The 26,970-nt window shown below is 51.9% G+C and overlaps 8 protein-coding genes and 2 non-coding genes across 10 annotated transcripts; 3 read left to right on the forward strand and 7 right to left on the reverse strand.

The window, feature by feature from the left end:
• Positions 1–288: 288 nt before the first annotated feature.
• Asppvi_011261 (mismatch-specific DNA-glycosylase) lies at positions 289–1,383 on the reverse strand (the record flags this gene model as incomplete). The annotated part of the gene is made up of 1 exon (XM_043307095.1): positions 289–1,383. One exon carries the CDS (start codon positions 1,381–1,383, stop codon positions 289–291), a length of 1,095 nt encoding a protein of 364 aa, XP_043163030.1.
• A 552-nt stretch (positions 1,384–1,935) lies between these two features.
• Asppvi_011262 (uncharacterized protein) lies at positions 1,936–2,472 on the reverse strand (the record flags this gene model as incomplete). Its single annotated transcript, XM_043307096.1, has 3 exons — positions 1,936–1,989; positions 2,040–2,356; positions 2,415–2,472. 3 exons carry the CDS (start codon positions 2,470–2,472, stop codon positions 1,936–1,938), a joined length of 429 nt encoding a protein of 142 aa, XP_043163031.1.
• A 2,977-nt stretch (positions 2,473–5,449) lies between these two features.
• Asppvi_011263 (putative NADPH oxidase (NoxA)) lies at positions 5,450–7,259 on the forward strand (the record flags this gene model as incomplete). The annotated part of the gene is made up of 4 exons (XM_043307097.1): positions 5,450–5,544; positions 5,599–5,853; positions 5,904–6,313; positions 6,370–7,259. The coding sequence occupies 4 exons, from the start codon at positions 5,450–5,452 to the stop codon at positions 7,257–7,259; spliced, it is 1,650 nt and encodes a 549-aa protein (XP_043163032.1).
• Positions 7,260–7,559: 300 nt separating this feature from the next.
• Asppvi_011264 (uncharacterized protein) lies at positions 7,560–11,149 on the reverse strand (the record flags this gene model as incomplete). The annotated part of the gene is made up of 3 exons (XM_043307098.1): positions 7,560–8,567; positions 8,618–11,068; positions 11,129–11,149. The coding sequence occupies 3 exons, from the start codon at positions 11,147–11,149 to the stop codon at positions 7,560–7,562; spliced, it is 3,480 nt and encodes a 1,159-aa protein (XP_043163033.1).
• Positions 11,150–11,414: 265 nt separating this feature from the next.
• Positions 11,415–17,047, forward strand: utp10 (snoRNA-binding rRNA-processing protein UTP10; the record flags this gene model as incomplete). Its single annotated transcript, XM_043307099.1, has 5 exons — positions 11,415–11,791; positions 11,863–14,902; positions 14,953–16,350; positions 16,400–16,544; positions 16,605–17,047. 5 exons carry the CDS (start codon positions 11,415–11,417, stop codon positions 17,045–17,047), a joined length of 5,403 nt encoding a protein of 1,800 aa, XP_043163034.1.
• Positions 17,048–17,238: 191 nt separating this feature from the next.
• Asppvi_011266 lies at positions 17,239–17,348 on the reverse strand. Its single transcript has one exon. It is a non-coding gene; the product is annotated as a tRNA-Leu (tRNA).
• Positions 17,349–17,595: 247 nt separating this feature from the next.
• On the reverse strand, positions 17,596–19,037 carry Asppvi_011267 (FAD-binding oxidoreductase; the record flags this gene model as incomplete). Its single annotated transcript, XM_043307100.1, has 2 exons — positions 17,596–18,360; positions 18,411–19,037. The coding sequence occupies 2 exons, from the start codon at positions 19,035–19,037 to the stop codon at positions 17,596–17,598; spliced, it is 1,392 nt and encodes a 463-aa protein (XP_043163035.1).
• Positions 19,038–19,807: 770 nt separating this feature from the next.
• Positions 19,808–19,918, forward strand: Asppvi_011268. The gene has a single exon. It is a non-coding gene; the product is annotated as a tRNA-Leu (tRNA).
• A 401-nt stretch (positions 19,919–20,319) lies between these two features.
• On the reverse strand, positions 20,320–21,907 carry Asppvi_011269 (arrestin (or S-antigen), N-terminal domain protein; the record flags this gene model as incomplete). The annotated part of the gene is made up of 2 exons (XM_043307101.1): positions 20,320–21,650; positions 21,706–21,907. 2 exons carry the CDS (start codon positions 21,905–21,907, stop codon positions 20,320–20,322), a joined length of 1,533 nt encoding a protein of 510 aa, XP_043163036.1.
• Positions 21,908–23,495: 1,588 nt separating this feature from the next.
• On the reverse strand, positions 23,496–25,520 carry Asppvi_011270 (putative MFS transporter; the record flags this gene model as incomplete). Its single annotated transcript, XM_043307102.1, has 8 exons — positions 23,496–23,732; positions 23,797–23,901; positions 23,956–24,666; positions 24,724–24,795; positions 24,840–25,131; positions 25,191–25,261; positions 25,309–25,385; positions 25,436–25,520. 8 exons carry the CDS (start codon positions 25,518–25,520, stop codon positions 23,496–23,498), a joined length of 1,650 nt encoding a protein of 549 aa, XP_043163037.1.
• Positions 25,521–26,970: the final 1,450 nt, after the last annotated feature.

Raw genomic sequence — 26,970 nt, forward strand, 5'->3', positions numbered from 1 at the left:
TTGTTCTTCATGGGTTGAATTGTGGGGTTAAGCGGTTTGGCTTGGCCGCTATGCTGCACTACATTCTATGAGCGATGATGATTTATGGGTTTTCTTCACCCGATAGGAGTGATGTATCTTATGCCAGGCTATTACCATATTTCAATGAATCGGATAGCGGGCTGAGCTTGCTGTCCTGATATCAATACATGACTTTAGACTTTGGGTCAACTGGGTTGATTTAATCGTCGTAGATCATTATTGTGTGTCTATATCCCTCATTGTAGTAGTAGAAGAGTCTATATGCAATCATTGGCTAGGCAGCTTGCCCGCAAGCGCCTTACGGCGCTGGACAACCCAACTTCCCAATTCATTCCACACAGCCTGTTTCTCCGCGATACTCATCCCAGCAGCCAGGCCGCTCGTCGTCGTAGCGACAAACACCCGCGCACCCTCCCAGCCATCAGGGCCATCACATCGCCCCATATTCTCTGCCTCATCCTGCCAGCCATACCGGAACTCCTCCTTGCGGATCGCCCTCCCCTTGCGCACCCGCCACACAGCCTCCCAGATACTCTTGCCCACGAAACAGACCGCCTCGGGCCGCTGTTTCGCAACCTTGGCCTCAAGCACGGGGACACCCGCGTCCATCTCGGCCTTAGTGAGCATGCTTGCGTCTCGCGTCGGACGCTCGACGATATTCGTGTTCCCGATGTTGTAGAGTTCCGGGAGGCGATAGGTGTCTGAAGGCGGGTGGCGGATGGGGGTGATGCCGGACCAGTGCAAGAGTTTCCAGTAGAGGTTGGAAGGGTGTGCGTAGACGAAGCCCGTGGTGCCGGTCATGATGCCAGGGTTTACGCCGACCAGAAGTAGGGTGAGATTCGGCGGGATGGTGTCGCGGAGGAGGCAGATGGAGGATGTAGCTGGTGTGGAGGGTTGTCGGCGACGGGACCGAGAGCGAGAGGTCTCCTCGGGAGTTGTGGACGGTGTGAGAGGGGAGTCGGGTCTTGATGGAGGTAGCGAGGTGGTGGAAGAAGCGGAGCGGGAACGGGTGATGCGCGGTGTAAGGCCGGTGCTTACGGGCGAGGATCGGCTCGAACGGAGGATTCGTGGTCGTTTGATAGGCGGTTGAAGTGTCGAGGCATTGCTGGATGGTTCACTGGGTGGTTCTGAATGAGACTCGGGCTTGCGTTTGATCGTCGCTGTTAGGAGATTCGGCGCTGAGGCAACCTTTGACAGCGACTCCGTTGTCGATGCCAGGTTCTTGGATGTATGAAAGTATTGGTTCAGTTTGCCGTTGAAAGTGGTCTTTTTGTTCACGGGGACATCGTGTTCGTCGTCGATGCCGGCTTCATCTCGATATTCATGAGAAATTTCCTCAGCAACAGGAGCAGGTGGCGACATGTCTGCTGTTGAGGAAGATCTTGCTGGAGCGTATTAGTGGTTGATGGAGTGAATTTTTCTCAAAAATTGTCAGGAGACGGCCAGCAAGGAGCTCATGAACCCTTCAATCCTGATACTATTGACTCGAGTGAGTTTGTGAAGTCTGCATTAGATTATTTCTGTTGTGATATTTACCCTGGGAGATCCTGTACTGGGATCCAATTATAAAGGTCTTGCCACTCAGGTACGGTTGCTGGCGGTCATGTGACTATTACCGAGGTTTGGCATTAAGCTGGGGCGAGAGATATATTTCTTGATCAGCGACTCTGGTTATGTCTAGGTAAATGTTATATATACAAGAGCAAGAGGCCCACTAGCATCTTGCAGCTTCGGCCTCTAGACCAGCCCAATATAGCGGCGGCATATGTTACAGTCCCATGATCGCCCCTGGTCCCCTGGCGACTGAGTATTAATTCCTTGAGGTTCCAACGCCTTTTCGTCCTGTTCATGATTCGTTACGTCGTATATTCACTTCGTGATATGTAGTTCTTCCGTAATGAGGATTTCGGACCGTTATACTTTGAGGAAGTGTCGTTTCGGCAAAGTCCATGGCTCCGGACATACAACCTGTCATTCGTCAGATAATGTGTTCGAGGAAGTCGAAACAAGAGACTCACCTCGCCTTCGGTGTACGCCCAGAAGTAGACCGCGATTCCGATCAGATAGTAGATGGCAGGATCCGTCCCCTGGTAGAGAAGGGCAGCGAGGAGAGCGCTCAGAGGGTACATGATGAGTCGCACTTCTATGCTGCGGTGTGGTAGGGTCCCAGCGAGAAGGTTCAACGGCCATTCCCATGCGATGCCGAGCAGGCCCATTAAGAGGTTGAGGATTTGGAGTATCGGGGTAGGTTTTACAGCGCCGTTAAGATTTTTTGTACTGAAGTCCCAGAATACCTTGGGCCAAATGAAGCCCTCCACAGCGCTGCCTATTTGATCTAGGTGGACAATGTGTTAGCTCGTCCTGCTATGGTTGAAGATTAAGGAATCACATACAAGCTGCAGCGGTGAGGATGATCAAGCGGGCCCAGTGGTTTTTGATCAGCCTTCCCATTGCGACGAGAAATACGACGATATCGAGATTATTGAGGGCTTAGACGCTGTATATTTGACAAGCAGGCTTTCGTCCAGCGAAAGACTTCCATGCAGGGATCGAGGGTCAGTATCACTCAGCGTTGTCGTGGACCAAAATCAGACGTCCGCTCTGCCAGTTGGTCTCGCACATGGAATGATCGGTGACAGTGACATGGCAGTTGAACAATGGTATGATTACTCTTATCTTCCGATGAGTCGAGTCGGACTGTAAATTAAGTTTTGTATCACGGATATCACATCAACCGAGACGATCAATGCGTCAAAATCAGACGACAAAGACTTGCAAAGAAAGATGAAGATAGCGTGATGGCAGTTGAATGGGAGGGGAAGCGATTAGTTACATAGAGAGCTCACAGTGCCAAATCAGCAGAGCGTGGGAGACCACATGATCACTAGCGAGGATATCTCCACGCAGTAGTGCAGAATCATAAAAATAAGTACTTAGCACTGCTGAGGATTCCTCGTTCTGGGATTGTCAGAGCAACTGTGACACGCGCGGTGTCTGATCAATCGCCGTGAAGCTGATAACCAATTGAAGCGAAAGGCCGCTCGAGGCCGTCAAAGCCCCTCATGGATTCTTCATGCAGAGAGTGAGAAAGCATGAACGATTGGGCGAGAGCATGGACACTAGCGAATAAACTAAATGAATTCGAGCTGGCAAATCCTGCAGATGCTGAAGCTGGTAGGCTGGCAGTCCCTTGTTGGGCGCTATGAGAAGTGCAGGATGAGCGAGTAAGAGGACGAATGGGAGGAGACACAGAGCGTGACAGACTGCAGGAGATTAGCGGGAACCCGCTTTAGCGGCCGATGCTGCTGTGTGATAACAATCCTCAAAGACAGAGTTGAGCAGTCTATGATCTTGCGAATATCGGACTTCAGTTACTGGAAGAGGGAAATAGTAATGTACTGTACAGAAACGGCATCTAAAAGACTGGACCGACACCAAAATGTCCTTTTACTCCCATGAAATTCCTCTTCCGATGAGTTGACAGCGACACTATTACAGTAAGTACAGCATAGTTCTGACTTTAAGTGCGATGACGGGGATTTTAAGAAACTGATATTCCAATAAACCTATTGTATATGAGACAGTCGAGATGAACCATTCATGCTTATACTTCGGCGCATCTCAAAGAATAGAGTTCGTCTCACCGTCTTTTCCGCTCATTGTTCTTCGTTTTTAGGTGGAACAAGGTAGATATCTAAGTTACGGGGTTTATGCCTTTGAGCCCACGTGCATATCTTATGATAATTCGACCCCTCGTTTTGCATTCCTTTTCAGGAACGATTCTTCAGGCCCCCCGAGAGCGGCGCAAAATCGGAGATATTGTCAACTTTGGATTGGTGGTAAATAGCTATGAATAGACATATCTAGATACCTGACATGAACAGGACCCAATGACTATATTTGGCATCAATTTAATACAGAGTATCAACAAACTTATCTGGGGGAGGCGTTCTGATTGAGATGCAAGAGTTCGTCTTCTGATTGGCTAGAAAAAATGTGACGGAGATGAGCGCCTGCAGAACGTCTGTGATTGGTCAGTTCGGCTGTTCCCAGTACTGATGGACTGGCGATGGCTCTCAGTACCTATGTACCTAGAGTCAGTAGTACAGAGTGCCTAGATAGAGACTATCCAGGCGCCTTTATCCGGGCGCACAAGAGTTAAAAATAAACCAATGTCAGATTTGACCATAGTACTAGCTAGGATGGTTCATGATAGATCCCGGTACCACATGGTTCGCTGATGGAGTCCCCAGGATTGGAGAACGCCAGTGGAACTTGGGAGAAGCAGTAAAAAAGACCGCGAGAGGACGAGGAGAAAAGACCGCCTTGGCGATTCCCCGAAATAACTGGCAAGTCCGAACGAGGACTCCTGATAGGCATGACATCTATCACACTCAGATGATCTCGGCGGGCTATTGACCTGGAAGAGATCATGTCCGAACAGTGACAAAGGCGGAGACTTTCTCTGTCCAGTCAGTCACTTTACTTATTTATCGTATGATGGGTAATTGGCAATGGATCGGCGGGACGCAATGTGTAAATGAGTACCTATACGGAATAGATGGATGGGATCTGTGATGATACTGGCCAGCCACAGAAGGATTGGAAGAGAGGCATCATTTAAAGAAGGAAATAAACGCCAAGTGTATGAGCATGGACGTTTGCCTGGATAACTATTGACTTGTGCTAGAACTCAAAATACAGCCCTGTCCAGTAAATGATTAAATATAGCATATTTAGAAAGATCATTAGCAAAGTGAAGAGTATTATTTTTATTCCCTGCCTCTGCTGGTGGCTTCTTTGACCCCTTCCCCCTCTTTCTTCCTCCCTGCAGCCAAACCACAACGCTGGGAAACCAAGCAAGCGACCTAAGCGAACTTCCTGCAAAAAAAAGCCCTCCTCAACGTCATCCCATCCTGTCTAACTAGTTTGGTCTGTCTATCCGACTCATACTAGATGCTGTTCTTTATTCTTTCTTTTGATACCGTTAGACTTTCTTGATCATGATCCTGTTCGCCTCAGCTTCTCTCCTTGACTGTCACTCGCCCCGTAGCGTTGGCCGTTAACCTGTCCGGCATCGCAACACTTACGCGCCGCATTGCGATCTTCTCTTGGCCATAATAACTGTGAATGATCCTATATGGAGGCTCTCAGCTCTGGTAGATCTGACATTGACAAGAAATATCGGTACATGACTTTGTCACCCCTGAAGCGACTGCGTTCGACATCCATCACGAACTCTCGAACCAGTTGCCGATCTTTGGATTCATAATTTCAGTCCTTATTTGAAGGAATTTAGAAGTAGTCGACTGTTACAACATTGCCATTAATCCAACCGGGATCCCTCCAGGGGTAATCGATCATCGCCGGTCGATGATCCCCAATTCTCTATCCGGATATTACATCCTCCAGACTCAGCCCCAGCAACATGCGGCATCCACTGTCTTCACAATTTACAGGATCTAAGATTGTGTTTTACTGTCTGTTCTGGGGTGTACATATTGGCATCTTCGCCGCAGGATGGTACGTCTGGATATAGCTCGAGGGACCGGATGACACTGACTGATATGCGTTCAGGTACATACAAGCATCAAACCAGAGATTGCACGCCCTCAATGTATTGAAGTGGTCTGTGTGGTTCTCCAGAGCTGCAGGTCTTGTCTTGACCGTTGATGGGACTCTTATCGTGCTGCCTATGTGCCGGAATCTCATTACTCTCGCCAGACCCCGAATTCGATGGCTGCCCCTTGACGAAGCTATATGGTTTCATCGTCAGGTAGCGTATGCGCTGCTCATTTTCACTGTCATACACGTTGCTTCCCATTATGTCAAGTAAGTCGGACGCGGTTGAATGCTATCTGCAGATTGCTAATCCACCGAAGTTTCTACAACATCGAGAAGGACAAAATCCGCCCCGTAACTGCTATCCAGCTTCATTATACCCAAGCAGCTGGAATCACCGGCCATGTCATGCTTCTATGCATGATGCTTATCTATACCACTTCCCACCATCGCATTCGACAGCAGTCCTTCGAGACTTTCTGGTACACGCACCACCTGTTCGTTCCTTTCCTGCTGGCCCTCTACACGCATGCAACTGGTTGCTTCGTGCGAGACACTCCAGAACCAATCTCCCCATTTGCGGGGACGAGATTTTGGAACCATTGCCTTGGTTACGAAGGTTGGAGGTGGGAACTGATAGGGGGCAGTCTCTACCTCATGGAGAGGCTCTATCGCGAGATTCGGTCCAGACGCGCCACTGTCATCACAAAGGTGATCCGTCATCCATATGGTAAGCGACGCCTTCACACCTGTTACTGTGCTTGCCGTTATCTCACAACTCGTTAGATGCGATGGAAATCCAGTTTCGCAAGGACAGCATGAAATACAAAGCCGGGCAGTGGCTCTTCATCCAAGTTCCCGAGGTTTCCAACACTCAGTGGCACCCCTTCACCATCACATCCTGTCCCTTCGATCCGTATGTCAGTATCCACGTCCGCCAAGTAGGCGACTTCACGCGAGCGCTCGGTGACGCTCTCGGATGCGGCCCCGCACAGGCCAGAGATATGGAAGGCTTAGACCCGCTGGGAATGTACGAAGTCGCCCTTCAGAACGGGCAGAAAATGCCCAAGCTCCTCATCGATGGGCCCTACGGTGCCCCCGCCGAGGACGTCTTCGAGAACGAAATCGCCGTCCTCATCGGCACCGGCATCGGCGTCACCCCCTGGGCCTCCATCCTCAAGAACATCTGGCACCTCCGCTCAGGCCCGAACCCACCCCGCCGTCTCCGCCGGGTCGAGTTCATCTGGGTCTGCAAGGACACCTCCTCCTTCGAATGGTTCCAAGCCCTCCTGTCCTCGCTCGAGTCCCAGTCGGCCAGCGCCGCCGCCAGCCAGGGCAGCGCCGAGTTCCTGCGCATCCACACCTACCTCACGCAGCGGCTCGACGAGGACACCGCCGCCAACATCTACCTCAACTCCGTCGGCCAGGAGGTCGACCCGCTCACCGAGCTCCGCAGTCGCACGAACTTTGGCCGGCCCGACTTTAACCGGCTCTTCACGGCGATGCGTGACGGGCTGCATGACCAGTCGTACATGCCTGGCTTTCATCCGGCCATGACGACGGAGATCGGAGTGTACTTTTGCGGCCCGAATGCGGCAGCCCGGCAGATCCGTGAAGCGGCCAAGACGGCGTCCACCAGTAACGTCAGGTTCAAGTTCTGGAAGGAACATTTCTAGTCTCTAGGCGTTAGGTTGCTGACTTACCGACTTGCTGACTTGCTTTGCTGGATAGAGAACCATCAGCTGCAGGGATATCAAAACAGAGAATCATGAATGAGTTTAACGTGTTACGAGTTATGAATCTCTTTATTTGGTTTTGGTTGGATTATACAAGGTATTTGGGCCTGCATGTATCATAGTACAGAATCTAGCCGTATATGCATCGTTAATTAATTGCTTCCCATACACCACTGGTATCTTATGAATACGATAGTTCATCCCAATACTGAGAAAGGACCAGGAAGCGCMGTTGCTCATCTATAACTGCATACGCTCATCCTCACTGTCTGCATCGTCGGGCATCTGAATCGGCCCCAGAGACATAGCAGCGCCCTCGATCCTCCTCGCCGCAAGTCTGTCCAATTCCTCCTCGATATCGACATGGATCCGCAACTCCTTCTCCACGAGAACATTATACACGCGGCGAAGCTCGTCGAAGCCCATCCCCTCCCCTTTCCTCGGGGAATCTTTGTATCGGTCCCGGACGACGTCCGCGCGCAGGTGCGTAAATGCCAGCATAACGAGTTCCTTGGACCAGGGACAGGCGCGAATAGCGCGGTAGAAGACTTCTTTGGCGCGGTCGATCTCGTGCCGGGAGAGTTCGAAGAGGATGTACAGCTTCCAGAGGGTGAGACTCGAGCGCGCGCTCGATGTAGTGCTGCTGGCGCCGTTCGCGAGTGCGCCTGTGTGTGGGAGGTGTGCGGGGTCGCCGATGGCCTTTTCGAAGGCCGCACGGACGGAGTGTAGAGTGGAGCCTGCGTAGACGGGGCGGACGAGTTCGGTGTAGATCGAGAAGAGGTGGGAGGTTATGGGGATTTGTTGGGCGATTGTGCGGTCGTGGCTGGTGCGCTGTTTTGTTTCTGAGGTGACGTCCCGGACGACTTCGCGGACGCGTTCTTCGATGCGGAACCGGGATTCGTTCCAGGCGAAGAGGGATAAAAATATGGTGTTGTGGGGGAAGAGGGAGATGCTTTCGGTTAGGAGGGAGCGAATCTGAGATGGTTTGTATAGGCTGCTGGTGCGGACATGATAGTAAATAAGCCTCGCCCGGGCTTGGTGTAGCAACTCGGTTGTGAAGGTCCGGAAACTGTGGAATCGCTCAGGTAGCGTGCTGAGACTGGCCATTGCACGGGTATATGCCTCCAAGGCTTTGGTCATATCGAAGGACTGGGACAGATATGCAAGAAGAGCCAGACAATCCGTGCAAGCAACAAATATCCTGGCTTTTCTGGTGACCAGGGCGCGTTCTTGGGCTTCTGAAAGAGACTAAAAGGCGTCAGCTCGTAGCTCAAAAAATACAGGCGGTAGCGACTCACATTCTGTGCTTTCAGCAGACCTGTCGCGCTAAACATGGTTTCGCTAAAAGCGGCCGGGACAGCGTTGAGGTCAACACTGTTCTGCGGTATTGAAAGGAGTAGGTGGGATGCTTGGGCTATATTTCGAGCATTAAGCGATTCCCAGATCCAACTCTGCCACAACATGGCACAATCGACCCTGTCGTGATCGGAAAATGTCTTGCTCATGGAGAGCGTGGTTGCCCAGACACGTTCGGCAGCCGTGTGATTGCCAGAGCGGCATTCTATAAGCGCGTAGGCGTTGTAAAGCCGCAGGTTCGAGCTCCTCTTCTTTAGAAGCGACTTGGCATACTTCCTGGCTTCTTTGCTATTGCACGCTAATTCCACGGCAAGTGCACACTCAGCCAAGTCATCGTTCCACGGATTTGCTTCTACCAATAACCTGAGGGTCCTCCGAGCCCAGTCGGGGTTGATATCGGATCGTGAGAACATCGTAGTCTTCGTCCACGACCGTAGAGACGAAAACCAGGCCTCTTGATCTGCAAACAGCGTATCCGTGGTTTGTACGAAATTTGTATGAGGGAAAGACAATGGGGAGATAGCAGATGGCTCTGTACCGTCGGTCTGGTTCTGAAGAAAACCGTGTATTGTGATCTCTGTGTTACTCATCAACTCATTTCGCAGGAAATTGTCTCCAGTCCAACGACTGGTCGATTCCATGTTCTCGGGTGACTTGAGTGGAGGCAATTGGCAGTAATACATGAAGCTATCGATCAACACATCCGTCGAGTCCACGTCCCAGACAAGGGGTAAAATCTCTCGGAGATCAGATGCAATTACTATACGGTAGGGATCATCTTCGTCAGTCTCGTCCAGACTCCGCGCGGGCAATTGCGCATTGGATATCCGTTCTCTTTCGCAGACGGTCCAGGATGCAAAAACTGATCGTAGATCGACCTTGAACTGAGGTGCGAAGGCCTTGGGTTCCATGAGAGCATTTTCTCCCGATCTCCAACCCTTTGCGCCCAACTCTCCGATTCGAGAAACTTCTGATTCCCAAAAGTCAAGGAACGCTGAAAGTGTTTCTTGGTCCTTTCCGATACTTAAATCCTCTGGACGAAAGAACACTGTTTCAAGAATGGCCTGCCAAAGACCAGCCGCATGCTCTGTGAATCCAGCTTCCCTGATAAAACAAGTCAATCGCAAAAACAAGTAGACCTGCACATGGCCTTTTCCCGGCCCTCCAGGGCCAAGCCTATTCAGTTTCAAGCATTCAAGGTAGGTGTTGAAGCACCTTTCATAGGTAAAATCGAGAAATTCCGTCTGACGAAAATCAAGGTATTTGATCCAAAGGCTAATGAATTGTGAATTCGCTTTCAGCACTGCCTGCCATTGTGACGAGAGCTTCTTCGTGTCCCATAGCTTTGCACCTTCTTCTAATAAGCCCAGCAGAAGGACATCTTTGAACGGACTATCCCCGACCTTTTTCAGCGCTTTCTCGTACAACGACAGCTTGATGTCGGCCAAACTCTTTCTTTCCGCGGCGGTCAAGGCGCGAGATTCCCTTTCTGAACCTCTAAGAAGCAACTCCTGATGTTCTATGAGGCGGAGCCATGCATCAATATCTGTCGGGTTTCGTTCAACGTCCCTCAAAAGTTCTGCGTTGCGAGACTTGATTTCCTCGTCGGGATCCACTCGAAGGCCGCCGTCACTGGAGTCCGTGTCCGACACGGCCTCCAAGTCGCTCGGAATGTCATCTTCGGGTTTCGCTTTACCATGAATCGACCGGTAGGCATATCGCTCATCTTCCGTAGCGATATCTTCTGGCGTTTCTTTGCGCCTCCGGTTGGCTGAAGCATCGAGAGGAAGGAAATCTTTCGAGGCCTCGGCTGCGGCATCCGACAAAGGGTCTTTTCGCAGCCGGAGAAGCTTCGTGCGTTGCTTAGCCAGTCCAGCAAAGGCACTCTTTGACTTGATGCTCTTCGCGTCTGTACGCGAAATGCCCGTCTTCAAGATCAGCGCATCTCCCTMCGCCGTGTCGCGGTCGATTCGGTAGCTCGTGGGAAGACCAAGCACGTTTCCTCGGCCGACTCGGTGATAAAGGGGAACATTGTAGCGATGTAATGTCCCGTAAATCAGGTTGTATTTGTCGCCTTTGCGATCGATAACATACAGATCAGACGCCTCGTCTTCTCCCTCTCTCACGATGGGTTTCGGTGCGCGCGCAGATTCGCGGGTAGGCTCCACATCTCGTTGTTCCGCATCTCTTCGGGCCGGACGATGCTCCTTCCGTTCTCTTCGACGCTCTCGAGATCGCGAACGATCCCGATGGCTTCTATGCCTCGAGTGGTGTTTGGACTTTTCGTCGCGATGGACGGGCTCGTGACTTCGGCGATCAGAAGGCCGATCAGCTTTGGGCGGAGGAGCTGGTGGAGGCTTGAAACTGGCAAACCGCGGGATGGACTTTTTCTCCTTCAGAAATCATTAGTATAGGCGCGAGATACAGTTTGAATTTCAAAAAGATAATCTTACCTGGGAGCCCGAGGAATCCATGCTCCTGGCCGTGAGACATCATCGGGAGACCAAGTGTTGCGGAGTTGGTGTTGGCTGGAAAAACTCCGCTCCCGCTTCCCGCAGCCTTTTTCTGGTTGGAGAAAAAAGACTCCAAAAAAAAGTTGCTTCGACCATTAGTCGATCTTGACGGAACAAACCCGCTCAAGGCAACAACAGGGTTTTCATTTGGAAAAGCGAAGGAGGAGCTCGTTGAGCGATGGGTGTCTAATCTTATTTCTCGACAAAGCACAAAATTCTATCGACAATGGCTTCGTCCCTCGCCGCGCAGCTGTCGCAGATTGCGGCAAAGTCGACAAACCAGCTCGACCTCAAGGCACAGAGAATAGCGCATTCGCAATCTCTGATTTTTGACAGGAAAGTTGCGAGCACTCAGGATTTCGACACGGTCTACCAAATATGTTACGAGKGTTTCCAGGAGTTATGTCAGCTGGATTCACGATTCACAGCATTCGAGCGCACAATTTTCAGCGAGCAGAGCAAGGCCGAAGATCGCACACAGCTGACTGCGGCTCAGAATAAGGAACTCGATGTGGCCTTGGAGGCTTTTCTTGCTCTAGTTGGAGGTCGATTACTGTTGAATCCTGCTGTTAAGGCAGTCGAGTGGCTTGTCAGACGTTTCAGGTGCGAAAGCGGCGATCTCAAAAGGTCAAGTACTCGGTTTCTCGGACGTGTTGGGCTAACAAAGCACGCAGAATTCACGAATATAACACGTCATTTACGATTCTCACATTCCTACCGTACTATACCACCCCGTTATTCTTGAATCTCCTGGCGATCCTTCCCGAAGACCTGACGCCGACCTTCAAAGTCCTGATTCCCTACAAAAAAGGCTCGATCAATCCACCTCGCCATCCACTCGTGCACAGTGCTACTACGAATAAGAACTTCTTGGCGGCATTGAATAGCTATGTCCTCCAGGTGAGCCGGCAGCAGGCGCATCATCATGCGCTTCTGGCATTCTGGGCTGGCATCTACACCGAGGCCGTTGCGGGAATGCTGGATGCATCGCGTTCCGGACGCCGAGAAGTCGAGAAACAGAAGCACGAAGATATCGTTATACGTGTTCTCCCAATTTTGAACGATGGTTTCGCTTTGAAGAGCGTCTCAGAATTGGTCATTGGCTGCTACATGGTTTCCGTAGTGCTTGCACAAAAGTCGTCTCTTCAAGACAAGGTTCTGGATGGTTTGATGGAGGCCGTTGCCGGATCGTGGACGGAAGAGACAGTCGAATCGGGCCTGGTGTGCCTGGCCGTTCTGGCACAGCAAAAGCCCGAAACAAAATTACCGAGACGTGCTCTGAAGGCAATCTTGCGATTGGACGATATTATCAAGCGGTTGACAGAGATAGCGGCACAGTACAAGACCTCTCACCTTCTTCTCGGGGTCATTGCCGGCTGCCTTGACGATCTTCCGAAACAAAAGGACACAGCACGCCTCGATCTCTTGTCCCGGATTTTCCAGAACCAGCTCTTGGGTGAGCCGGAAATGGGCAAGGCTATCGCCTTGGTCCTGGAAGCCACAAGCAGTGTCCACAAGGATGGTGCCATGTCTTTGGATGCTCAGGCACGCCTTGCAGATCTAATTCAAGTATTCAGCCAGTCCGAGTCTCTGCGGCCTATTTTCCAGCAGAAAATTGCAGAGTCATCTTTCGACATTGCTACGCTAGAACATAATCTGCAGACAGTCATTGATACCGCGCCTGCGCCTCGTGCTGTGCAAGATGTCGAGATGGAAGATGCAGAGAAGGAAGAAGAGCAAGACAACTTCTCATCGGCTGTGGAATCCTTGAGCGGGGAGAAGTCATTCAAGGGCTCTTTCCTCAGCACCCAATCCATTCCCGTGTTCGACAGGCTTGTCCAAGCCTTTGCACTGGCGGTTGGCTCGAACGAGAAATGCCAGACCTTCTCCGACCTGGAGGCTCTTGGGAAGAGCGAGGCTACAAAGTCCCCTCAATATCTTTCATTCTTCATCAGAGTCTTCTCTGGTCCGTATCCCATGGGCACACGGGTCACGGCTTTAAATATGATCACCTCTTTCCTCACATCCACCGAGAACCCGAATCTAGACTTCCAGGCGCTGTTGCCGTTCTTGCTAGTTGCTCTCACAGATCCATCGGAACGTGTTCGACGTGAGGCCGCTGCAGCTCTTGCTGCTGTCGGTAGTCTCTACAAGAAGAATAAGAAGGGAGAAGATGTTTGGGCTCGCGACCTCTATGGTCAAGGAGTGCAACCGAAGGACATTCAATGGCTCCCCACTCGTGATGCGCAGAAGGTTTTTGAACGTGCAGTGCTTCCTAGTTTGGAGGAATGCATCTTCGATGCGGCTCACATTGGCAAGGTTTTGGAGAACACTCTTCGGGGAGTCTCGGTCGATGCGAATGCGTCAGAGCTCAAGAAGCCTCTCAGACTGGCATTTTTCACCTTCCTGTGCTCCCATGCCATCCAGCTTCCGTTGTTCACGCCTAAACTTGGCTTGCTCAACATTCTTAACCGCATCGACAAGGCTGGTGGAACCACTCGTACGAAGGAGCTTGAGCCTTTACTGAAGACTTGGCGTGGATTGAGTGAGCGTGAAGTCCAGGATATCTGCGAGAAAGAGCGGGTTCCTGTTCCTGACGTGGAGCGTCAGATGGTGACGATTGTCACACCCAAGGAGAAGGACGCCATTATGATTCTTTTGTCAAATGTGAGCCCTCACTCGGAGTCTCTGCGGCCTTCTTTCATTGCAGCCGTCTTTGGCCGCATAAAGGACATCTGGGCTCGAGTGGCGGAGGATCGTCAGATTGTGGCTGCGGAGCAGCTCTTTGATATCTCGCTTGGCCTCTCCAACTTGCCACTTGTGAATAATTGCAGAGATCTCCTCCGCAACGTTCAGCTCCCAGGCTCTGTACTCGCCCAATTCCTGGAAAGAATACCTGTCTCTCTTACTGACATGGAAGTTCTTGGGCCTGCGCCAAAGAGAAGACGCACTAGTCAGAACAACATGATTGCGATGACTGTGAAGGATGAGGCGGAGTTTGGCAAGGTCATGGAGAAGATGACTTTCATCCTGGAACTTGTTGACAGCTCATCACCCGAGACTCATCCCGAGCTTACCGACGGTCTCTTCCAAGCGCTGGCTGCTCTCCATCACTTCAAGTCACAGATTCAGTCTGGAATGAGCTATTTGCTCAGCTTGACTCTGGGTAGTCTGCTGGCCATTGTCAACCGGTCAAAGGAGAGCGCAAAGGCACAGTTCGATACCTCGGTCATTCGCGCCGACCTGGTCGTGGACTGCGTGCGGACCACTGAGAGCCCTCAAGTGCAGAATGCGGCCTTGCTTCTCGTGGCCGGGCTTTCCGTCATCGCGCCTGAGTTGGTTCTTCACAGCGTGATGCCCATTTTCACGTTCATGGGCTCCAGTGTTCTCAGAAAAGACGATGAGTACTCGGTTTCTGTCATTGACCAGACCATCGACCAAGTTGTGCCCGCTCTTATCCAGTCCTTGCGTGATCAGAAGCGTGACGTGGTGTCTGGAACATCCGAGCTGCTGCTAAGCTTTACAGCTGCGTTTGAGCACATCCCTTCGCACCGTCGTCTGCGCCTCTTCCATGCTCTGATTACGAAGCTAGGAACGCAGGACTTCTTGTTTGCTGTTTTGGCAATGCTCGCCAATAGATATGCCATGGACAAAGATGTTCTTGTCCTGATGACAGGCCTCGTTTCTGATGCCAGTGCTCCTGTTGAGCTTACCGTACGTGTTTATCCTTCCACATTTCTGGACTATTTACTGACCATAAACAGACATATAGCAAATTCCTCGGATTGGTGAGCGACTCGCTCAAGCCGAAGCCTGGCATTTCGCAAGTTCTCCTTGGAATTGGTGGTGATGATGGGCGCGAGCCCCAGAAGGTTGCGGTTGACCTGCTTCGTGACTTGGCCTATCTCTTCAAGCATTCGTCTCTCAAGGTCAAGATGGCCAAGACATTTGCTTCAGAGGACGAAGAGACCATTAGACAGCTCCGAACCCTCTTCTCTCAAATCCTGGAACAGGTCTTGACGATCGGTGATTCCGTGCAGAGCATGAAGCTAGTCAGCCAAGCGAACGGCGACGTCCTGGCCGCGTTGTTCGGCACACTGACACTGGTCGACTTCCTCGATACCATCGAAGTGCTGCTGGAGCGGCCCAACGATGAGCTCCGTCGGAAGGTCCTCCGGCTCCTTGAGGGACGCCTTCGCCAGAACCCAGAACGCGACGGCGCTTCTCAGATCCGGGTGCTTGACTTCTTGCCTACTCTTGTTGACATTGTCCGCAACTCGACAGATATCCTGCTCAAGCATGCCGCGGTTGCCTGTATCGATCGCATCGCCGAGAAGTACGGCAAGAAAGACCCATCAAGAGTTGTCGGTGCTGCCCAGGTCGTGGCCAGCGAGGCCTGCATTGGCCAGACGGACGACCGTATTCGTATCATGGGTGTCTTGTGTCTTGCATCCATGGCTGAGACCCTTGGCCAAGTCATGATTCCAGCACTCCCAGAGGCCCTCAGCCGATCCCTGGCTCTGCTTGAACTGAGCTTGGAAGAGGGCAAGGAGAACTCCCGGTTACACGACGCCGTCTTCTCGTTGTTCTCGGCGCTCTTTGTTCATATCCCGTATATGATCTCTGGCCCTCATCTCGACAAGATCCTTCTTCTCTCTTTCTTGTCAGCCAATGCTGAAGACTGCGAAGATGATAGCMGGCAAGAAGCGCTGAAGATGATGGCTCGAAAGGTTGACATGGCTGCAACGCTGGGAGCGGTTGATCGCAACTGGCAGTCCGCCGTGCAGGCCGGGCCGGTCGCCACGAAGGAGACGCTGGAGGTGGTCAGTCTCGCCGTGGAGAAGCATCCCAAATCCGCGACTGGCAAGAATGTTGGGGTCTTGTCGAGCATCCTGTTCAAGGCATTCGATTTACGCCGGGAGCAGCTTGCACTGGGAGGGAACGCCACATTTGATGCAGCCGACGTGGATGAAATCGAAGATGCCCTCAACGACGTCACGATCAAGATGATCTACAAGCTGAACGATACCACCTTCCGTCCTATCTTCACGAAGATGCTGGATTGGGCCACGTCTGGTCTACCAAAGAAAGACACCCAGGGCAGCTGGGCCCGACTTACGACGTTCTACAAGTTCTTGGAAGCCTTCTTTGGAACTCTTCAGGTACGTTATCACTTCTCATCAAACGTTTCACCATCGCTAACAAAGATAGTCTATCGTCACTGGTTACGCCAGCTATATCATCGAAAGCGTGGTTTCCGTCCTTGGAAAGGCCAGTCCAGCCGACAAGAGCACCAAGGCTCTATGGTTGGCCACAATGCGTTTGCTCCGCAATGCCTTTGAGCACGATCAAGACGGTATGCCTTTCCCCTTCTCTTCTTCTCTCCATCAGATCATGCCGAAGCTAACTATCGCAGAATTCTGGCAATCCCCCTCGCACCTGAACAAAATCTCCACACCCCTCATCAACCAACTCGCCCACGCCACCAATTCCTCCACGGCAGCCACCGTGATCGCCGAGGCCGTCCCCGCCATCACCGAGCTCGCCGTCGCCGCCGACTCAACAGACAACCACAAGGAACTCAACACCGCCCTGATGAAGTTCCTCCGTCCGTCCGCGGGTCCGAACGGCAAAGCCGCTGGAGGCGAGAACCCGCACACGCGCCTCGCAGCGCTCAAGGCCGAGCAATCGCTCACCGAGCAGCTTGGCGAGGAGTGGCTTGCTCTTCTGCCTGAGATGCTGCCGTATATCAGCGAGCTGATGGAGGATGAGGACGAGAACGTTGAGCGCGAGGTCCGCAAGTGGGTTAAGCAGATTGAGAACGTCCTGGGTGAGAAGCTGGATGATATGTTGACGTAGTCGGGTTTTGGGATAGCATATCTGGCGTTCAAAATGGTCTTTGATGTATATATGCGAAAAGTTGGTCTATACCATTTCGTCTTACTTGCAGTCTTGTATAGAAATAGATCTTTATTGGATTCAAAGTCCTTGCAGCGTAGGCTGTCGTAGTCTTCATGCAGTTAAAAATGACAGGAAGCAAAAAAAGAAAATGACAAGGGTGGGATTCGAACCCACGCCTCTTGCGAGACACGGAAACTGTGTAACAGTTCATAGGTCCAGTTCCTGAACCGTGCTCCTTAGACCGCTCGGACACCTTGCCATACTTGGAAGATTCTTCATAATTTTAATATAACTCACCATTGTGATGTCACAGCCTCCTTGTTCTCTTGCCCTAAGTTCCTTGTTCTCCCTAGGATCCTTGCTCTCGGACGATTCATGATAAATTCAGTATTGTCCCATTTACATTCTACTAGAATCAGTATGTCATGATCTATGGATAGATTAGTAGAAGGGTCAGTTGACTTCCTCCCTTCCATGCCGCAATATATATACATATATCCCACCGTCTACAACGATGGCACTGTCAAACTAAACACATTCCCGGGGTCAAACCCCCTCTTCAGATCTCTCACCACCCCAGCCTTGTCTCCATACACCCTGCGCAGCACCTCATCAGATGATGCAGCAGCAGCAGTACTACATAACGACATATACGCCGTCGGGAGCACATTCCCCGGATCCGCGCGCTCAATCCCCCGCGCCATCTGCACAGCCCACTCTATCGCCTGCGCGCTGAGCGTCTCCTCCACCGCGTACCCCAAAATCTCAAACATGTAGTGCGGCTCTCGTGCTGCGAAGACATTAGCGTGGTCTTGTGTCGAGGCCGACGAGCCCCGCAGCTGATGTATGGAGAGCATAGTGCCCGGGTCTGACGGCATCGTCGCGAGATGCTGCCCGATAGTCTCCGCCACGGCGGGGGTGATGCTGCGGATGCTGTGCGTGCTGGGGGCGCCGTAGGCGGAACTTGGGACCACGGCGTCGATAGAGGCGAGTAAGGACGGGATGGTGGTTTCGGCGACGGTGTTGGCGAGGGCGGGAGCGAGTGCGGCGATTTTGGCGGCCCAGGCGTGGCCGGTAGCTATATCATGGCTGCTCCAGACGAAGGTGGCGGTGAGGAGGCGGCCTGCGGAGGGGCTGTTGAAGGCGATCTGTTGGACGGAGAGTTCGGGGGGGAGGGGGTCTGAGTCGAGGAGGGAGCGGTAGGCGGCGTTGAAGTCGATGAAGGTTTTGGCGATGTCGGCTGAGTCATAGATGATGGCGCCGGCTAGGAGCTGGGTGGGGGTGTTAGCTTTGGCATGGGGACCAAGGGGATGGTGCTTACGGTGGTGAGTGGGTAGACTTTAATGGTGAGGTCGATGATCACACCAAATAGACCTCCCGCGCCGCGGATGCCCTGGAGAAGGGCCTCGTCGGCGGCGATGATCTCGCCGTCCGGGTTGATGACGGTCGCGCCGAGGATCTGGTCTGCACCTAGACCCCAGTGCGAGGAGAAGGGCCCGTACCCGCCGTAGATGGCCCAGCCGACATAGCCTACGGAAGGGATAGTTCCTGTCGGGGTGGCTAGCCCCTCTGCCCAGAGCCTGCTGGCGAGCTCTCCCTGTAAGACGCCGCCTTGGACGATGGCGGACTTGCGATCGGGTGCGACAGTGACGGCGTTCAGAGCTCGCAGGTCAATGAGCAGAGCGCCGTCGACAATGGATCGGCCTTCCAGGTTGTGGCCGCCCGAGCGGAGTGTGAAGGGCAGAGACTGGGATCTGGCGAATCTGATCAAGGAGGCCACGTCGGAAGGGGACTGCGGCTGGACGATGGCCAGCGGGTTGTCGCGGCGGGAGCTGTTCCAGATCTTACGAGCGGATGGATACTCGTGAGAGGAGGGTGGGATGTATTTGATAGCGGGACGCGCCTGGAGGAAGGACTCCAGGGCGGTTAACTGGGTCGTGTCTGCCATGATGTGATGAGTGGATGGGTTGGCACGAAGCCACGGAAAGAGCAGATAATTTATATGGGCTGTAAGGATGGAGTCATGTTGCTGCAACCCCTCTATCTGACATGCTCGACCACAGCTGTGGTCTGCTAGATGTGCCCAAGATCCGGGGACGGCTGTAGCAGAGCATCCACCACTCTCTGTAGCTGTAGATGATAGGACAAGAGGACGTCAATAGTGCCAATCATTCAGCCTCCTGGTCACCAACATGTTATTCCTCGTCTAATTGGCTCCAGCCATGGCTCCCAGTGTCTCTAACTTTTTCTCACCGTAAGCACTAACCACAAAGTGGACAGCAGCTTACATAGATGAAATTGACCATCTCAGCGATCACGACTAGGTGCTTGGTGGCGGGGACGCCAAATCCATACTTCAAGCCGGATGAGAAAGAGCTGAGCACCAAGGAATGCGACGAAGTATGGCACTTGGCTCGTTCCAGAAGTTGAGGTATATTCAACCGTATCGCGCGCAGAGAGCAAGTCTACACACATAGAAGAGCAAGTCTACACACATAGAAGATTCTTACATACTGGGATCCGACAAGTAAGAAGTCGTGTGCAAGACGAAATTGGTATTTGCAGAATAGAGACTAGTATTTGTCCTTACCTTACTCCTGCGATGTTGTAGAAATACGTCATGAGCATCCGGGTGCCTAAGAATCATTCATCGGAGTTACCTACCTTAAGTCTCGCTTTTGCCTATATAGCATAAAGTGAAGTATATTGTTACCTAAAGGCAAGGTGTCCGAGTGGTCTAAGGAGCACGGTTCAGGAACTGGACCTATAAACTGATTCATCAGTTTCCGTGTCTCGAAAGGGGCGTGGGTTCGAATCCCACCCTTGTCATATTTTTTTTGTTTTTGTTTTTGTCACTCTGAACTATATATATTCTTCTTCTTGACATTGCCAACGACGAGGAAATTATAGACGATATATAGTGGTTATGTTGAGTTGACTGGGACAATTGCAGGAAATGTGGTAGTGTTTTGTGGAAGTGAACAGGCTCCTTACTTGCTCCAAGGGCAACAGTTATAAGACGATAGTATGATGATGGATTGATTATATTATTATAGGAATATCAAAGCAAACTGTCCAACATAAACCAAACTAATAACAATGCCATGGGATCGCCCAGACTTTTGAAGGAAACATCAATCTATGGTATCAAGATGTCAATGGGTATATCATACAAGCAATCAAAAACGCCATGCGATTAGTAATGTCATCATATCACTCCTTTTTAATCATCAACCAGCAGCAACTCGCCGCGGTTGCTCGCTCGCCACCAACGGCGCCAGGATGGCGGAATACTCCGGTGGAGGCGCAATGGGGTTCGACTCTGCTAGGGGTAACGACTCGCAGGAGGAGATGGACGGGGGTGCAACGCTGCGAGGGCTGAAGAACTCGGCGTCCACCTCTTCCAGGGTGATCTCGTGGACCCCGTACTTAGGGCGCGCATCTGCCTTGGGCTGGCAGGTGAGCTGAAGTGGAACGCGAAGGGAGGCGGTGGGAGTCAGGATGTTGGCGTTTGGAGTGTGGTACGAGATGCTCAGGTCGAGGGCGTACATTCGGGAAATGAGGCAGGAGTGGAAGGTCGGAACAAAGGCCTTGGACGCGGGAAGGGAGACGGGCACCACCACCGAGGCGGTATAGTAGGTGCTCCCCCCGAAAGAGGCAGAGGGCCCCGTCAGCGAGTCAGACGAGGAGGTAGACTCCAATGAGCCCCGGCGGACCGGGCTTGAGTCCGAGTGCTTAGTCCACTGGGCGGAGGCGACGCAGAGGGTCGACAGGGGCAGAGTCTCGGTGTAGACACTCTTCGCGGCCTGCGCCCACATGGTCGCCGACAGGGCGGATGGGTAGTCTTCCCAAGGGACAGCGCCGTAGTATGTCGATACGCGCAGTCTACTCCAGACGCTGCCGAGCCGGGGCGGAGCTTCGTTGCCAACGGGATCGAAGCGCAGGTGGATGGTTGCCACGGTCCCGACGGAGTCCTTGGTCTCGCACTGGGGCGCAGTCAGCTGGACTGGTTTGGGCTGCGAGGCGGCCACAACCAAGCGGCCCAGCTTGCCGCGCATGAGTCCGCGCTTGACGTCCTTCTCCTTGCGGGTGCGGTAGGCGTCCTCGCCCTCGGAGACGTTGAGTGGCGGTTCCTCGTCGACGGTAGGGATGATGCGCACTTTCTTTCCCGCCGAGGCGAGTGCCTTGCGCGCGCCGCTCTCACCGGCGGGCTTGCGGTGCACGACAACCCGGATCATATACGAGATCTGGCACATCTCGGGCACCATGTCGTCCAGCAATGTCTTTCCGTTGCTGGCGAGCATGGGGTCCCCCAAGGTTGGGGGCAGCAACGTGTGGGACCGCTCCACATGGACGTTGGTCTTGGAGTGGGTGCAGACATGGGGGAGCAGCCGATCGGGGACGACAAAGGTGAAGGGGAACTGGTAGGAGCGTCCACTCTCAAGAATGCGGGGAGTTGGGTATGCGGCGTCATCAATGGGCTGGCGCAGCTTGAGGAATGTCTGATAAGCCCCTGTGCGGCCGGGGTAGGCTGCCCGTTCGACCGACGTTCTTGCTGTTCCTATTCTCGTCTGTGAGCATGTATGCAACCCTGGCACCTGACGGGGAAGTCGCACCTTCGAAAGTGATTTCGACGTCCTCAAAGCGCGTGTCATGGTCTACTTTGATGGTCACGGTTCCTTCGATGTGGTCCTTGGTGGTATACGAGCTAACCAGCCCGTCGGTCTGATTGGCAAGGTCGATTTGGATCTTGGGACGAGAGCGTCCGGTCAGCGACTCCAGGGAACTAGATCCCCGAGTGATGATCGAAGCCGCCATTGAGAGAGCTGATCAATCGATGAAGAGGTCGACGTATAGAAACGCAGCGCCTCGGCGCAGTTCGATCCGTTTGTATATGGAAGGAAAGTACAGACGCAGCCCAAGGGATCACGCAAGTTATATTTACTCCGATCAAAAATAATAAAAAAGGAAAGCGACGGAAATTGCCGCGGAAGCTATGACTGGAGAATCCAGGGATGGGGTGACGGGGTTATTGCTGTTGGGTAATGGAAAAGAGCAGCAGTGGAGCCCTGAGGGTCTGTGATAGTTCTATACAAGAGTAGTATAAAAAATAGTCGAGATGGAACTACAAGGGGAGCAAGGGAAACAATACATGTTTATAAAGGCAGGAGAAACCCCCATCTGTATGGTCAAATTGACAACAGCATGGATTGCTAAGCATCGTTGAAGGTTCATGAGTCACTTGCATCAAGAAAGTTCAAATTCCATCCTAGATTGGAGGTGAAGAAAGTATGGAAATGCAGCAATACGGGGAAACGATCAGCCAAGGATTGCGACATCTGGACTGACCGACTCAAAAGCTTGGATGGATCATGAGAACATCAGCCAGAGAAAGCCACAGAGCACGTGCGGTCTCAGGACAACTTCCCGATTGATGGATGGCCGATGAGGTAGTACCAAATTATACTCGATCATGGTGATGGATGATGGAGGAACAAGAAGTTGGGAGCAAAAGAAGCATTACCCACCTGCGATGGGAAGCAGCCCTGATTGGCCAGTTTGAGCGAATGACTAATGTTCATGTCTGCGCCCTTGCAATGACATCCCTCTGCTCGTATTCCTTTCCTTAGGAATACACTGAGAATACTGTAGAAATAGCTAAAGCGATAGAAGATTACAAATTCATCAGAGGATGACGACACCAGAAGAAGAAGAGAATCAATAGAATGGTGATCAACCTGGTCTGTTCAGCATAGTATGATGATCACGCAACAATGATTGTCTTCCATAGCTTCACTATTTGTTTCACCTCTACATGATTTTCCCAAGTTTTCAATAGGATTGTAATGAGGACCTTGATACTAGTATCAAATACAATACCGGAATTATTCCTGCTTGATTATTCACGCCTTTCATCGACATCATGACTCCTCGGCACGCCTGTGGCTGCAGTGCACGCCCTTTGATGCGCCTTTCCGACTAGCTTGGAACACGGCACCGGCTAAACGAGAAAAAGTCAAATATGTCTTGTCATCAATTTTGTGTCTCCCGCCTGATAATAACATGAAAATATTTGATAACTTGGATCAATTCTTGACTGCGTTTTCGCAATTGAACTGTTTTACCTCTTATCTACTATGATCAAAGACGAGGATAACCGAGCGAAATTCTAGAATTGGCTCTATGGAGCTAMTCCAGTTCTATCCGCTCTTAGCCGAAGTATAGACCACCGACAGTGTCTCCGATTAAGCACCTGCATATAAAAGTCTGAGACTAGACAGTTTCCCGATCACGCCAGGTGCCGACTTCCAGCTCGGCGGAGTTGGGTCCCGTCTCCCCACGCCTTTCCGTCCGATGGATCCCCCGAGTCAAGGTTTGGAAAGACGACAAGCTGGAAAAATAAAATTCATTGGCCCTGTTGAGCGGCCATCAATCGATATCGACCTGCGGTCCTCACCCGAGTCTTTTTCCCATACATCACCATCGGGATGATGGTCATGGTGATCGCCAGACCGATAAAGCCGCAGGCGATGAACATGTTGGTCAGACCGCTCCGCTGCATCCAAGGGGAGATACCAAAGGGAACTCCAATGCTGATGGCGTTGCGTAGAAACGCAACGCCTGTGAAGGCATCTCCGGTGATCTAGCACCGACCCCTTAGTTAGAATAACCCATGCAGCAGCAGTGAAAAGGGTTGGGAATCGTACATCAACATAGCTGTCAATCACCAGCGTCAAAGCTGCATCGCCAATACTGCCCAGTCCAAACCCAAACAGTGCCCCGCCGATGCTCGGCCAGATCCAGTGCATGCCCTGATGAGAATCAGTTGTCGGTCAGGCTGAAGACACAGTCGTCGGAACGCTTACCCTGACAACTGTGGCCCCAAACATGATTGGGCCCCCACAAAAGGCTAAGGCAGGAAGATGAAGAATGTATAGACGCATCTCCGGCTCGTAGTAGCCCTTATTGCGCCGTGCAAAGAACAAGATCGACCGATCCCCAAAAAATCCCCCGTAGAACGACCCAATCAAGTTGCCAACGAACGGGCCGATACTCATGAATCCAACCTGCTGTGCAGTGAACAAGTAAGGAGGCATAGGAAACACCAAAGAGATCACACTCGCCATGATGGTTAGCAACGCTATGCCGCAGGCATACTGCACGGCGCAGAACAGGACGGCAGGGAACGTTGTTAGCACCATGAACGGACGATAAAAGTACGGCCAGATCGGCTCCGGGGTGTAGGTCCACAGACTGAGCCTCTGTCTCCAGGTCTTCATGGGGATGGTGTGATCAAGTTCATGGTCCCCTGCCGTATTGGTTCCCACTCTACTCGCAGGACATTCGAGATCGGACTTGCGATCCGCCTTGAAACTGTCCACGGAAACCTGCTGAGCATCCCCAACAGGTCCCGCGGACGCGCTCACGCCTTCAATCACCTTGGAGTACTTGGTCTCCTCGTAGAGAAACATGAACAGAACGAAAAGAATCACATTGCAGATGCCCATTGTCCGATAGCATGCCCGCCAGCCTTGTCGTGTTGCTTGAGTCCCAGCCGCCATGGGAGAGAGGAAGCTCTGTTATGGCAAAAATGAGCGTGGCTGCGACACTGCGACGCGGGCGGTTTTACTTACCCCAATCATCACCATAGTCATGTACAGAGCATTCATTCCTCCGCGATGATGTACGAAGAAGAGATCGGCGATCTAGAAGCATGAGCTCCGAAACACTCAACCAGCAGGAAACGTACCGTGATCTGAACAATCGATTCATTTGTCGCCCCGGCGAGTCCCTGAAGCAAGTTGGCGATATACAGCTCCGTGAGGCTCTCCAATCTTGATATCCAGAAAGACGTCACCAGCATCAACGCGGTCGAAACCAGGTACACAGGTCTTCGTCCGAATTTCTTCGCCAGCGGAATGAATACCACACATCCCATTGAAAGACCGACAAAATTAACTGACAGGGCCCAGTTGAGCTGGGTATAAGTTACTTGCAGGTCAGGGACCATCAACTGCCAAAAGATGGCCTGGATCGTGAGTCTGGAATGCATTGGTGACCGCATCAGCTTGGATCTAGTTATCAACAAGGAGAGACTTACGCGGTGAATATCAGCGCTGTCACCGCCAGCACCAGAGTAAAGTTGCATGCCTTCCGCGCTGTACTCCAGTTCTAACGCTACAGTTAATAGCTGTTGTAGGAAGGTCCAAATGACTCACCAATGGCTCATTGGGATCCCTGGTGGGCACCGGACTGAGTAGGATCCGACGTTGTCCATGATTCTCTGCGTCATCATCTGTACCTCAGTTAGACTCGACGATACAGCAAAGTGAGATGAATACCTACCCCTGATCAAAAGAAAAGTCCCTGGAGGAAGATTGCCTTCCTCCTGGCGAAGGCTTGGTGGTTCATCGCATTGACTGTTTGCCATCAATGCTGGATGGTATCGGTATAGATGCAAAGATAAAGGAAAACTTTAGTAGATTTTCCCGTCTGTTCGTCAAAGTCGAGCCTGTTTGAATCTGCTGGTGAAGCATCGCTTCGTATCTAGTGGGCAGCCAATGCTTGATAAATGATTTCAAAGATGCTGCCTGTATCTGCGCTCGCAAGCCTAGCGAACAACTGGCGCACGTATTCCAATAAGACTCTTCAGCCAAATCTCAGGAAGCAAATCCAAACATCGCCAAGATGCGGGGAAATGCGTGGGTTCAGATAAGAAACAAGCTACCAAAAACCGAGATGAGTCCCAATGAAGCCATAATCCACTCGGGGGGGAAGATGTTAAGGTTCATTCGAAAGTTCGGTTACCGTCTCGGCAAAAGGGGGTCGACCTGCCGTAAAGGGATATTCGGCCTCATGCATAGTCTGCATCTGCGATTCTAAATTACTTGATTCGTTTGAAATGCCGAATGCTCTCCCCAAAACGAAACGCGCTGATCCTATTTGGATTGCTTCATGGAAGTAAATCCAACAAGGCAAGTTGAGGCACTCAATCTCGCCTTCAGGAAACAGTGCCCTAATGGACATTTACCCCTCGTGAAAATCGAGCTGTCCTATTTTTTCGATACTGTGGAAGCAAGAGCTGAGGCAAATGGAAGCTTCTCGACTCCTTGACAAACCTCCCAAAACTCAAGAATACGCCCGCCAGCCCGAAGTTGGAGCTCTTTGGCGTCTACAATGGTACAATGGATTCCCGACTTGATGGCAAACAGCACACTGAGTGTAACTTATTCGATGTAGATCCACGATCAGTCTTCGCTGCAGCCAATACAATTACTCTCTCCTTCGCCCACGATCCTTAATCAGATGTTTGCGTCCGCTCGTTGCCCTATGGACGCGAGAAACATTCAAATGGCAGTATCACCGGGTTCGGTGGGCCATGGTAGAAGCTGTTGTCTTGTAATCCACCACCGTCGCACAGCTGTTCCGAAATTTCCCATCTAAGCGTCTGCAATTGGAGCATGCTGCATCAGGGGCCACAGAGCCAAACGGCGACGGCATGGTTGGGGCGACGCAGGAACAGTTGTTCTGTTATTTCCGCCTCCGATCCATCTGAAACGGGCGCTGGGTAGGATACATTTTGCTTGCAAACTGCGGTTGCTAGATACTTTCAGCCCGGTTTGCGAGAAGGGTACCGGCGAGCAGGTGTACCGCTAAGTGTCCTGAGCAAGCTGTGCAAAAATAACCAGGCAGATCATCCAGAGACTTGAGAGAATGATAAACAGCTCATAGCGACGCCATTAACCGAGTCAAGAAGCAGGATCGATCGAAGAACCTGTGGTACCTGGAGGCGATCACTGTTCATCCCTCCCTCCAAGTACGAGGCCTCGGAAAGAAGGTCATGGCTGGGTCTTAGACTATGTTAGGCACGAGCCCATTAT

The sequence above is a fragment of the Aspergillus pseudoviridinutans genome (assembly GCF_018340605.1).
Source record: "Aspergillus pseudoviridinutans IFM 55266 DNA, scaffold_9, whole genome shotgun sequence".
NCBI classification, from domain to species: Eukaryota; Fungi; Ascomycota; class Eurotiomycetes; order Eurotiales; family Aspergillaceae; genus Aspergillus; species Aspergillus pseudoviridinutans.